This window comes from Anoplopoma fimbria, chromosome 21 (genome assembly GCF_027596085.1).
Source record: "Anoplopoma fimbria isolate UVic2021 breed Golden Eagle Sablefish chromosome 21, Afim_UVic_2022, whole genome shotgun sequence".
Taxonomy (NCBI): Eukaryota; Metazoa; Chordata; class Actinopteri; order Perciformes; family Anoplopomatidae; genus Anoplopoma; species Anoplopoma fimbria.
Window position 1 is genome coordinate 11,010,307 of NC_072469.1, and position 13,548 is coordinate 11,023,854.

At 41.9% G+C, this 13,548-nt stretch overlaps 1 protein-coding gene across 1 annotated transcript; it reads right to left on the reverse strand.

The window, feature by feature from the left end:
* Positions 1 to 561: 561 nt before the first annotated feature.
* LOC129111105 (piggyBac transposable element-derived protein 2-like) lies at positions 562 to 1,971 on the reverse strand. Its single transcript, XM_054623400.1, has one exon. It carries the CDS (start codon positions 1,969 to 1,971, stop codon positions 562 to 564), a length of 1,410 nt encoding a protein of 469 aa, XP_054479375.1.
* Between the last annotated feature and the right edge of the window lie 11,577 nt (positions 1,972 to 13,548).

Below are 13,548 nucleotides of genomic sequence, written 5' to 3' on the forward strand. Positions count from 1 at the left end.
ATAATTCAACAGGACCCATATTTTTTTAAATATCAGCCTCTACCAAACGGTTGAGATGTCACTTAATGGTCGAAGTACCGGAACTCCGACAAATAGCTCCAAATAGTAGAAAAAGTCAAATATTTTACCATTGGATCCATTTTTATTTATATTGTCAGTATTGCAAAACACACAGGAGAAAAATTGCACCTCTAACATATCTCATCACACTTTCATTGTGTGGTGGTCCAACAGCACAATTATTTTTGGGGCGAAAAATGCACATTCCTAGTTGAATACTAAGCTGGTTTGCAATTAAACATTAGAGAACAATGCAAAAGCTGGGAAACATTGGAAAACACAAGGACACATTACACTTTTGATATTCTTTATCTCAACACAACTGATCTCTGTGGTGGGGCAACAGCACCAATGCAACAGCACCATGCTCTTTGAGCATTAGATCCACTTTCCAATTGGAAAACAATGCAAAAACAGTTGTACAACACATTGCAAAAGACACAAACACATTTCAACAACACAAAGCATCAGTGCAACAGCACCAATGCTTTTAGATCCACTTTACTTCTGGTGGTATGCTGCAAAGCATTCCTGGTTTGCAGACAAACACAGGAAAACATTGCATTTCTGACATTTCCATCTTGACACACCCTTCGGACAGAGGTTGCATCGCCCCCGCTTGTCACTGTGAAGTGGCCAATGTCCCATGTTGTCATAGCGCACATCTGGTTGGGGTTTTGGTCGTGAGGGTCGTGGGGTGTATTTTTGATTCTCTGGTGGGGGAGAGCTGAATGATGGTCGGCCAACTTTGGTTGCATACTTGTTGACTTTGATCAGACTGTGGGCGACTGCCAGGCGAAACCTTTTTAGACACAAGGGTTTCTCGTTCAGTAGGCCACAGTCCCTTTTGTAGACCAGCCAGGAATTGGCGATGCACAAGTCAAGGATGTATCCGAAGAGGGGAAAGTACCATCTCCTTGACTTGGCTGGGGTCTTGTACAGGTGCACAAGCATGTCGGACAGATCAATCCCTCCCATATGCTCATTGTAGGCAGGGATGAGTGACGGGCATGGGACAGCAATCTTTGCCTTAGACTCTTTGCTCCACCGTTTCACCGTTGAAAAAGGCATGATCCCACAGGCGTTGCTCAGAAGATTGACACATTTGTTGTCAAACCATTTGACTGCAACCACTCCGTCAGCAGACATGTAATCACATGCTCCACGCCCTCTCTTCATCAGCTCTTTGTCTGTCATCAAGGGAGCTCCACCAATACGGTTTGGTCGGACGGTGCCAATGCACTTGACACCCAGCAATGTGTGCAGGTCTCTGACCAAGTTAAAACTGGTGAAGTAGTTGTCACAGAAGACGACAGAAAGGCGTGGCTGTGCTATGGTCTTGCACAGCGTTGTCACTACTTTTGCTCCCAAAAGTAGCGTCTGCTCCTGCTCACTGAGGACAACATTGAAAAATGTGGATGCCCCTTGGTACATCAGCAGGTCGTGGATGATGCCAGATGAACTGGCTCGGCAGAACATCTTGAAGCCCCATTTATCTGGCTTGTTTGCAATATATTGGCGAAGACTGCCAGCCCTTGTGCCTTTATATGCGACCATGACTTCATCCACACTGTGTTTGTAAGTGGATGGAATCAGAAGGCATTGCTCTCGAAGCATATCAAAGAGGGGACGGATTTTGTAGAATCGGTCTGGACTCTGATTCCACTGATGATTGTCATTGAAATGAATGTACCTGCGTAAAAGCTGGAATCTCTTCTTTGGCATGATATCAGCTATCACGTCGAAACGTGACTCATAGTGCCAGTAGTCCTCCAGTGATGGGAAGGTAAAAACACCCATGAAGAGTAAGATTGCCAGGAAATCTTGTATCTCTTCAGGGCTGGTCTTGATGGGATCCCCCAACTCTTGGGCGGAGTAGAGATTGGTATGATGGCCAATATGTTTTATCATCTCATCAGTGAAAAGCCTTTTGAAGTACTGGAAGGGTGTCTGTACAGCCTCAGGGGTTCAAATCTTGAAACCGGAGCCTCAAATCCCTCAATGTCTTCATGCTTCCAGATGATGATCTCTTTTCCTTTGTTTGGACCTGAGGGCGAACTTGGGTCAGGGGTATCCCCCGTCTCCTCCAAGGAAACTGTTTTTAGGGCGCTCTTTCCTTTTCTGCTTTTTTTGAGAGGCGGCTGTGTAGTGGAGCTGCTTGTTGAGGGAGCCTCTTCTTCCAGGGATTCAAAAGGACTGTCACCAGCAACTTCTGCTGGTGTGGGATGGTAATCCGGATCCTCTATTAGGTCATCATTATCACTCAGATCAGCATCAGAATCTTCAGGATGTTCTGGTACAAGGGCCAGGAGAGTGCGTTGTCTTGCACCGTAGAAACTCTTAGCATCCATCTAGTATTTTAAAAACAATTAAAAAAATGAAATAACAAACCACATTATTCTTCAATGGTATTCATTAGTATACCAGCATCTTTCATTTGGTTAAATTGGAAATAGTTGTGATAGTTAGAATTTTCCCGATTTTTTTTGGTGATATTTACCACATTTATTTTGAAAACAACTCAGAAAGTGTCAAAACTACATAATTAAGAAATTATTTCGGCACATTTATGTTGGAATAACATTAAATGTTTAGTATTTAAAGCAATAACAGATAAAAGGTTTTGATTTCATAGAACATTGTTCATTATAAATGAGATTAGCTTAATTTTTCTATGTCTACCATAAAGTGCCAAATCAACCGTTTGGTTGATGTAGTTTAGAAAAAAATATTTAACATGTAAAAGAGTTTATTTTGCGGAATAATTTAACAACATTCTGTTCAGTAAGCTTTCTTATACTATAATATGTCAAAAAAATGTACCTACCTTTCAAATTTTAACCAAAAGCCGTCCACATGTTGGGAGTTATTTTCTCGTTTGGGATTTCCTGTTTTGAGTGAGACTTAAAAGGCGTACTATTGGAAAAAACAGTGACATCTAGTGGCGGTCTTTGGGATAACATACCTCAACCGAATGGTAGAGATGACTCAATCAGGTTGAATTAAGTTAAACATTCCTATCAATAAGATATTGTGACGTAAAATGAGCTCTACCAAACGGTTGAGCAGGCAGTTAAGGTGCTGTCGGCCCGCCTTGAGTAAGAATAAAGAGTATCGAATGCTGAATTTTTTTGAACCTCAAATATATTCACCTCCCAAAACCACTATCTCTCTCAACTTTTAGCTCCTGATTCATTTATTATTTATTTTATTTTTACAAATGTAAAGGAAAGCTGGAAAATGGGATTTTTTCTTGGGATGAATCCTTGACAATGGGAACCTGGCATGTACCATTGTAAGTGACTATATTTATTTCCCAACATTTACTGTCTTGGGATATCAGCTGTGGCCAAGAAGAGGTCAGAAGAGTGCAAACCTTCATTATGTACAAATAGAACAGTAAAGAGAGTGGTCTTACCACCTCCACTCTAAAATATTTATTGTTTTAGTGAGGTTGCAGCTAATTCATACATCAGAGGTTTGGTAAGCATGTTAAAGAAAGAAGGTAATGCCTTCATTGCATATTGTATCATTGTGGGAGTAGGTGCATAGGGTGTTGTAATACAGAAAGGTTTATTGCCAGTTTAGATTGTCAGGAACTGAGAGTATTGGCTGATTGCAATGAGCAACTATTTAGAGACCAGAAAGTTCCTCAAGCTGTCTACAAGTCTTCTGTGAACTCATCCGTGAACTGTCCAGCACAGGCTCTCTCTCTCTCTCTCTTTCAGGAGAATTACACCTTTCAAGGTCCAGAAAGTTGTAAATGATCTAAAAGTGATTAGTTGTCATGGGTTAGATGGTATTGGAACCAAATTTCTCAAATGACCATCCCACATGTACCCCCTTTTTATCTGCTTGTGAATTATCTGCCATATGGGAATGTTTGCGATCACTCCCTTGCACAAAAGGGGCGATGTACTTGAACCTAATAATTATAGACCATTTTCAAATAGTTAAATAGTCCATAAACCAATTGTTGCCACCCAAGCAACCAGAAAGAGCTTGAGGCTTTGAGGCAAATTTTATAATTGGGCCAAACTGTGGAATTAACACAGTAACAGCAAAATATGCACTGGTAGTCCATATTGATTAATCTAGTAATGCATACTGTAGAAACCCTGATTCAAACCTATTGCCTTTTGGAAATCTTGAAAACTCTCCACACAGATTCCAGCTGCTGTGGAGGCTGAATGTTCAGCATGCTGCCGCTCAGCTGAGATTTGTGCAGGAAAAGAAAGAGAAGTTAATGAAAACACTGAATGGCCTTCATTATCAAACAAAGGAGCAGACAACCAAGCAAACCAATTTATTCTGGTTGTGCTCAGCACATATAACGCAAAATCAATATTCTCCAAACAAAGAACGGCACACACTATCCCTGCTGTGCAATTATGTAAGTCAAATGCAATCATTGGGCAATTGCCTGTGTCCACTTTTCCTACATGAAAAAAAAACTGACATTGTTTAGTAGTTTTACACAAATTATTCAAGACAAACCTATACAATAAGGACCATTTTACTAACATATTGCAAACATGGTAGTTAATGACTGCATTTAAGAAAAGTACCGGGCTGAGCATAGTATAAATAACAACTGTACAATAAAAATCAAATAACCAATACAATTCATCGAACTAATTGTACCTCTGTGAAGCCTTAAATGTTTAGTTTTTGTTGAGGTTAGCAAAGATGGCTGGCGTTATGTCTGGCACCACATGTCGCAGCGTACCCCAAAGATCAGACAAGATTTGCTGGATGGTCCCATACCCTCCTTGGGACATTTCGGACCACTACTCCAGAGTGCGCCATGGCTCATCTTTACGAAGCAGCAGAGGAAGCAGAGAGGGTAAGGGAACACACTTCCTGGAACAAAGCTGCACCTCAGCCGGAGCAACACAAACAATTAGTCGCTTGCTCCAACAACAGGCGCCCTCAAGCTGCTGCACCTCAACATGCTCCGCCTCCAGTGTCTGCTACTACCCTACTGGGTTATCCTCCTCCGACGGTAGTGGTCCAATTGGTTCACCTCCATCTTCTTGAGAGATGCCTATTTCCACATTCTGGGCCTTTCCAAGCACAGAACGTACCTGTTTCTCCTTCTGGGGAATACAAAACCAGTACAAGTGGATATCATTTGGCTATTCTCTTGCTCTGTTTACTTTCTTGGAGTGTATTGAAACAAGCACTGGGGCCATTTTGCAGGAAAAGGATCATGATTTTGTCCAACTTAGACAATCCCCTCTTTATGGCCCTCTACCTGGAGAAAGCTACACTCCACACAGTGGAAGTCATACAGCACCTTCAAACACTTTGTTTTCCAAAAACTGTCAGAAGAGCTCTCCACTAAACTCAGTGTTGTCACATCATGCTTCCCACAGAGTGGTTACGGCACTGTCATGATGTGTCTGCTAGGTACGAGGGCAGCAAGCCATCTGATTGTCCACCTGGGATTCCTCAACAGGAGATAAATCGAGAGGTGGTTCTGCCTCCTATGCCTCGATCTGCCCTCACTGCAGTCTGACCTGGCACACTAGAAAACCCCTGTGTTCTGTCGTCGGGGGTTCCCCTCAGTAGACCAATGTCACACACATCAGTGTACACAGGTGATGCCTTCTTTCTGCGAGATGATTCTTATGCCGTGTTCACACCAAAAGCAAATTTTTTTGCGCGTTTAGTTTACATGTAAAGTCAATGCACAGACGCGAATATACGCGAGTAGACGCGAACTCAAGCCTGGCGGCACGAATCACGCGAAATTCACCTCATTCGCGCGAGTTGAAATACTTCAACTCCGGCGGGTGTGACGTGTTGCGAAAGCCAATGAGCATTGAGATTCTCCTCCTGTCATCACTGCCGTCCTGCCGTTGTTGGATCAGAAACGATGGAGGAGAAGTTAATTGTTGCCGTTTGTGCACATCCTCTCTTGTATTCAACCACATCTTATGATTACAGGAAACGGTTGAAAAAAGATGCGGCATGACTCAAGGTGAGCGAGGAAATGAAGTTACCTGGTAAGTTCTGAATATATGTGTTTGTTATTTGATTCTAGCTTTTGTTTGTACTTTACTATGAACTATGTTAGCATGTTAAGTTAGCCCAACCGCCGGCTTTCACACTAAATATGTGTTTCTTGTCAGATGACATATGCCGAAGAAAGTGGAAGGGTCTCAGGAACACGTATTTGAAAGAGAGGAAAAAAGATGCAGACAGAAGGAGTGGATCAGGACCAGGGCCACTTAAAAAGTGGAAGTACTCTGCGGTCCTGTCTTACCTCGACCCCTTTGTTACCCCTAGGGAGACTAGTGGAAACATGGGGCAGAGGATCGAGGAAGACAGGACCGCATAGTACAATACCGATACGGGACCAGCCGGAGACTGGCTGTCAGAGTCAGCTGCAGGGCCATCTCCAAATGACAGGGGAGGTTAGTTGATCAGTGAGCAAGTGTATGAAGTGGAAGTTAGTACAGTTGTTTAAAAGTTGGTTTTGAGATCCGGAGATGAGGGTTCAAGACTGACTGCTGCTCCGTCGACAGTTTTTTGCTCTACAGTAGAGAGGTATATTAACATGGATGTTATTCAAAATGTATTAACACTGTATTTAAAGTGGAAAAATATGAATTGTTACCTCTTTATCCTTTTGTTAACAAAAATATACATCCATTGAAACAGTCTAAAGACGATCACAATGGTGGTCGGAAAGACACTGAATTGAATCTAGGATAAAGTTGTCAGTTGTGCATAGGGATCAAAATCTCAGGCAAATTACTCATTGGTAAAAGTGGCGCTGTTTGGTTATAAAATTGTTTCATTGTCATTGTTAATATTTAAAGATGAACCAGATCGGTCATCCAATGAGGGAGAGACCCAAGGGTTGGCTGCTCCTGCTCCCTCTCCTGCTCCTGCTCCTGCTCCTGCTCCTGTTGCTGCTCCTGGTCCTTTGCATTGTTTTCGTATGAATATAAATGATGCATTCATGATATGTTTTTCACTATGACAAATTAATCAACTTTACAAGATATTTTAGTGATGGGATGCAATAGTTTCACAAAATGTGGTGTTTCCATTTCATACAGGAAAAAAGAGGTCCTGAAAGAGGTTCATGGGGAGTGAGAGGGAGAAAGAAATTGAGGAACAGCTGCTTGGGGCCTTGAGGAGAAGTGCCTCTGCTCCACCACCACCAGCCCCACCATCAGAGGATGAACTATTTCTTAAAAGCCTGGTTCCTTCCCTGGAAAGATTGCCGGCCCAACAATAGGAATTTGTTAAATTTCAAATTCACAAAATCATTTAAGAAGCCAGCACCGTGGTGCTGAATTTGGAAAGATTGGAGTAAATTTCTGGGTGACAATCTTTGCAAGGAAAGTTTTTTATTGATCTCGTACATTCTAATAATAATAATAATTTGTCAATAATAAATGCACTTTAATTAATGTTACTTATTCCATGTTCTTTATTTTAGTTTTACAAGAAAACTGTTTTACAAGAAAACTGTTTTTTGTTCATATCAAAAGTTCAGGTCAGTGTGAGGTTGATATGATAATGTATCTGCAGTGTACGAATGGTTTTATGTCTGGTAAGCTGTTGAATGTGGTCAAATGTCAGCTCATCTGCACTGAATATAGTAGAGTATAGTGTAGGATGAAAGCTATGTTTTAATATTTTGGGGTCTTTAAAGAAGTGTTTGCTAATGATATATTTCTATTGGCTTATTGAGTCAATACATCACAGTGATGTCTGCTGTCATTGTTATGTAATTAAGATAAGATAATCCTTTATTAGTCCCGCAGCGGGGAAATTTACAGGATTACAGCAGCAAAGAGGATAGTGCAAACAAGAGACATAGTAAATAAAAAAAACACAAGATCAAAATAAGTATTATAAATAAGCAAATGAGCAATAAAAAACAGTAAAAAAAAAACAGTGAAGAACAGTAGAGAATCCACAGTAATATTATATATACAGACAGAAAATATTATAAATATTGTATTGCACAGTGTATTAGTGTCATGTGGTCTGCTGGGAGCAGAGCTGGTTGTGCAGCCTGACAGCAGCAGGAAGGAAGGACTTGCGGTACCTCTCCTTCACACACCGGGGGTGAAGCAGCCGGTGGCTGAAGGAGCTGCACAGAGCTGTCAGTGTCCCGCATGGGGTGGGAGGTGTTGTTCATCAGGGATGACAGCTTGGCCATCATCCTCCTGTCTCCCACCACTTCCACCGTATCCAGTGGACACCCCAGCACACTGCTGGCCTTCTTGACAAGTTTATTTATTCTCTTCCTGTCGGCTGTCGAGATGCTGCTGCTCCAGCAGACCACTGCATAAAAAATGGCTGATGCCACCACAGAGTCAAAAAAGGTCTTCAGGAGTGTTCCCTGCACTCCAAAGGACCTCAGTCTCCTCAGCAGATACAGTCTGCTCTGACCCTTTTTATAAAGTCCGTTAGTGTGATCAGTCCAGTCCAGTTTATTGTTCAGGTGAACACCCAGGTACTTTTACCCAGGATTTCACAATCTCAATGTCCTTTCCCTGGATGTTCACTGGTTCCGGAGGACAGTGTTTACCCCGGCGGAAGTCCACCACCAGCTCTTTGGTTTTACCAGAGTTGATCTGGAGGCGGTTCTGCTGGCACCATCCTGTCCTGGTTCAGTTCTCTGTATTCCCTGTCGTCATCGGCGGAGATGAGGCTGACAGGTGGCAGTTTGCAGAGTTGTATTTGAAGTCCGATGAGTAGATGGAGAAGAGGAATGGAGCCAGAACGGTTCCTTGTGGAGGGGCATGGTTAAAGTCACCAGAGAGGAGGAGGAGGGCATTGGGATGTTGTGTCAGCGGCCTGCTTGTCGCCGAGTGTATGACGTCACAGGCCGCTTCTCCGTTAGCAGAGGGGAGAATATACGCAGCTATCATGATAACTTTACGTGTCTCGCTGCCATAGTGCACTAATGTTTAAATAATTAAATAAGTAAAAGAAAAGTAACAAAAAGTAACAAAAAAACACAAACTTAAAGGAAAAAGCTCACAGGTGAGCAGGAGCTGCTGTAAAAGGCAGCCACTCACGAAGCGGCGGAAGACATTTTTTGTTGTTGTAATGCAGTATAGATATGCCAAAGAGAAGGTGTATTACCTCACAGTAATAATATACCATTGATATAAACTAACAGAATAAAAGCAGACACAATGTTCTCTTATTATGAATTGATAACCTAACATGCAAAACACAGGTATATTCATTCTGGTACTGATATACAATGAAAAATTATTGCAGGAAGTTTGCTCAGTAGTATTGTGTGGGTGGCTCTTAAAAGAGCTGTTTTGGTTGTGCCGTTTTGGTTGTGCTTGGGCATTAAATGGTGTCTTGCCATGAGACAGTTCCCTCAGCAGAGAAGTAGGACATGAAGGCCTCCCTCACCCTGATGGCCTCTCTTGCTGAGTTGTTGGCAGCAATCCTTCCCAGATCTGGCAGTGGCTCCACCTCTCCAACCGGAATGCTTACAGCAGTTGTCTGGGTGGTCCTCCGCAGGAAGTTATGCAGAACACATGTGGCCTTCACACACTTCTCTGCAACTTCTGGGTGGACCTCAATGGCACGCCTGTACATTATCCACTGGGAAGAAAGGATCCCAAAGGCATTCTCAACAACCAGCCGAGCTCGGGAGAGGCGGTAGTTGAAGATCCTGCGCTTGGAAGTATGCGGCCAGGGAATGGCCTCATCAGGTTCTTTCGGAGAGGAAAGGCCTCGTCAGCAACAAAGACATGTGGCTGAGGGCCTTGGTGGTCAGCTCCTGGTAGTGGTAGGTCAGCAGGCAGTTGGAGGGTGCCGGATTGAAGGGCTTGACCAAAAGCAGAGTTGGCCAGAATCCCACCATCGCTGGTTCTTCCATAGCCCCCAACATCAATGAGCCAGAAACAATATTGAGCAACCACAACTGCCAGGAGAACCAATGAGAAGGTTCCCTTGTAATTAAAATACTGGGTTCCTGAATTAGCAGGGGCTTTGAGGACGACATGTTTTCCATCCAGTGCTCCACAGCAGAGTGGAAAATTCCAACGCTCCTCAAACCGCACAGCGATTGACCTCCACTCCTCTGTGGTGGGCACAGCCATGAACTCCTCCACAAGGCTGTCCCAAATAGCTGTGGCAACATCTGGGACAATATTGCAGACAGTGGAGACCCCAACATGGAAGCTGTTTGCAATGGTCCGAAAAAAGTCACCAGTAGCAAGATATCTGCAGCACAGAAAACATTCAATTTAAATGAGTTGTACTGAAGATACTGTAGGTAGTAGTCTATATGTTGGTTGCTAACAGTAGTAGTATTTAATTGATATGGCTGCAAAGCTGCTACAATGACTAATAAACATCATAAATGCTGGGGAGTTTACATAATAAGTTACATAGTATTTAGATATGTATGTGTATAAAAAAATACTTGGATGCCGTATTTATGGTCATATAGATTCCGTAAATGTTTTTGTATTTTGGGGCAGTTACATGTTTGCATGGTATAGCCATGATTTATCCAAACTCTTTTCAGAAAACAAACAATTTAAAAGTTCCTTGCTTGTTGTGTGGTGGACAGACCTGACAAAGCATAAATACATTTTATGAAACTGCCACTCCTCTCCGCAGCTGTCCATCTGTCGGGATGGTGTCCAACCGGGAAATCCTGGCACCAATCCGAGCCAACAGGTCAGCCTCAAGTAGCGGTGGAAATAAATGGCTTTTCTTTGAAAATAAGCCCGGCCCCCTCTCTGGCGCGTCTAGCGTGAATGAAGCGAATAAACACAAATGGACCTGCGAGTAAACTGACGCGAAGACGCGTTGCGAATATTCGCTTCGCTTTTGGTGTGAACGCAGCATTAGTCTTCACTGCGTTTACTTGGTTAGATGGCAGATACTTCATTCCCTAGTCCGCCTCCAATCCGATCATCACAGATTTGCGTCGGGACCATTATGGTACATATTCAACTTCCCAATCTTCAGCAGCGGCATTGGTGTGTGAATATAGTATAACATAACTTTTCCCTTTTTCTCAGGGGTTGACATAGTGCTAACCTGTGCTGGAAGCATAACTATGGTTGCACAGCTGGTAAATGTTGCAAGTGCAGAAGTAATGGGGGCCTGTAATTGGGACAAGGGTGTGAAAAAAAATCAGTTTGACGGCGTATGGGCACAGGTATGAACCCAATATCTACACCTCTTAGAGGGCCACACCTATACTCATTGATTCTAGAGTTGCAATACATACCTAACGGTCTTGTTGTCATTGTGGTTAATCGAAGTTAAATTATGTTTTGTTTAGTTAGTTTCCTGTCATATGATGATCGGACCTGTCAATATTATACTTGACAATTTGAATTTGGCTCATTAGAAATGTATTGAAAGGATTTTATTTCTGTAAACGTATAATGTATGAAAATAGATTGATGCGTTTATTACAGTGCTCTGAGTAAAGAGAAAGTTAATCTCACAGCAGTCAGTTCAGAGTTGTGTTGGAAGTGAAATGTGAATGTAACTATGTCCGACCTTAAAAAATTCAGACATGAGACAGACATGCATAATTGGTATCACAGTCAAGTAAAGAGACACATTTAAAAGGGGCTTATGTCTTAACTATGAAAACCAGGGAGGAAGGGAACACAAGCAAAGAGTGCAGTCTAAAAGTGCCCTTAACAAGCTACTCTGTGTTCTTTTAGATGTAGTGGAAGAGAGTCATTATGGTTCTCTGAAAAAACACTACGCATATACTTCCTAAAATTGTCTTTTGTCTGCATGTATTTCATTCAAATAACCACTCGCTCCCTTTTGACAGGCACTAGTAGAAAATGCTCCAAATGAGTTAAAAGCCTGCAGTCTGTCCTTGACAGTGTGTTACATCTCACCTTGACAGACACAGTAGACAGGGCCTTCTTCCACTGGCAGCTGAACTTAGAAACCTGTCGTCTGAGACTTCATTCTATTCCTCTCTCCTCACTTCTATCTTCTATTCCATATTTAATCATATATCCTCAAAGATCGAGCTGTCTATTTCAAAGTGCCTGACCCAAAACAATGTATCCTAGTGACAAATAAAATGCAAAATAACAAGCCTCAAAAATCTAAAGCCATACTTACCCCTAAAGGCTGGGTTGTTCATTACACAGTATGAGGAGAGGGGGATTGGAAGAAACATACTATATTTAAGTAACATGTTGTACTCAAATTAATAAAACGAAATTTCTTTGTTTTGTAGATTTTATCAGTACATAAAATTCCAACCCAGCCAAGTGTAAAAAAATTTTTGTGTCAAGTGAAAAGTCCCAAAAAATCAAGTGGATGGAAATGTACCGTCAGAAATTCTGGATTCTTTGAAGAAAGACAAATGGATCACCATATAAAAGGATTACTTTCATCTAGACTTTGACAATTCATTGCACTTTTTCTGCTAAAAAATAATCTAATCTTTCTGCTAAAAGTTGATCATTATAGCTAAGGGCTGCATTTGAGAAGTAAAGAAACAATTAAAGTGTACAAAGATCATCTAGAATGAATAAAAGTTTTGGGACAATTTCTCTAGGTAGTGCAATAGCTTGTCAAATTATGCTAAGGCATTGACCACAGAATATTGGGAATGTTTAAAAACATGGTGTCCTCCCTAAAGCCTTCAATCAATTTTAAATGCATACTCATCTGCGTTTATTACCTATGCCAACCATTATCTAAGTTACTATGAGCAACCACAGATGCATTTGTTTTAGAGTCACCAGTTCAAATGGTTACACATTCAAGAGAAACACATTTTGCTCTGAAAAGGTTGTGATTCCCTCAGACTCCACTTCGCTGTTCGAATATTGATTTTGACAACCGTACATGCAACAATCAGACATTTTGATGCTGGTAACACTTTTAGTTTAAGCCTGGGGCAAAAAAACACCTCCGTTGCTGAGGTGTACATATATTTTTGATGATGTCGCCTGTAAAAGGGTCTATATTCTGAAAAGTGTTGCATTGGACAGACCATTTGCCTGACGGTTATTCCGGAAACAAAAGGCCATTGTTTCGAAGGCCCGAACAAACAAACAGAAGCACATGGCTAATTATTATACATTATTTTTGCACATGGGATAAGTAAGTCTTCTTTAACCTAACCGGGTAGTTTCCTAAAAATAAGGAGATTTCTAGCCTAAAGAAGGCTAAATTCTCCTATGGGCTAAAAAAGTCAGGAAGGTCCCATGGCCTGATTCTGCATGGTTATTAGCCATGTGCTTGTGTTTGTTGCAGGGAGACTGTGTATTGTTGGAGCAATGAGCCTTTGGAACAATTGCTGTTTGTTTTCTAGACAATGAGTTGTTGGACAAATAGGCTTTCGGAGATAAGGAGGGTGTTAACAAGCGGCATGGCATCCCCCCCCTAAACATTTACACTGAAATTTTACTGTCATTTTTTTAGATTATTCTGAAAAGCCAAACTGGCCAACCATCCATTTGCCCAACCAACATAGAGGCAGACTCC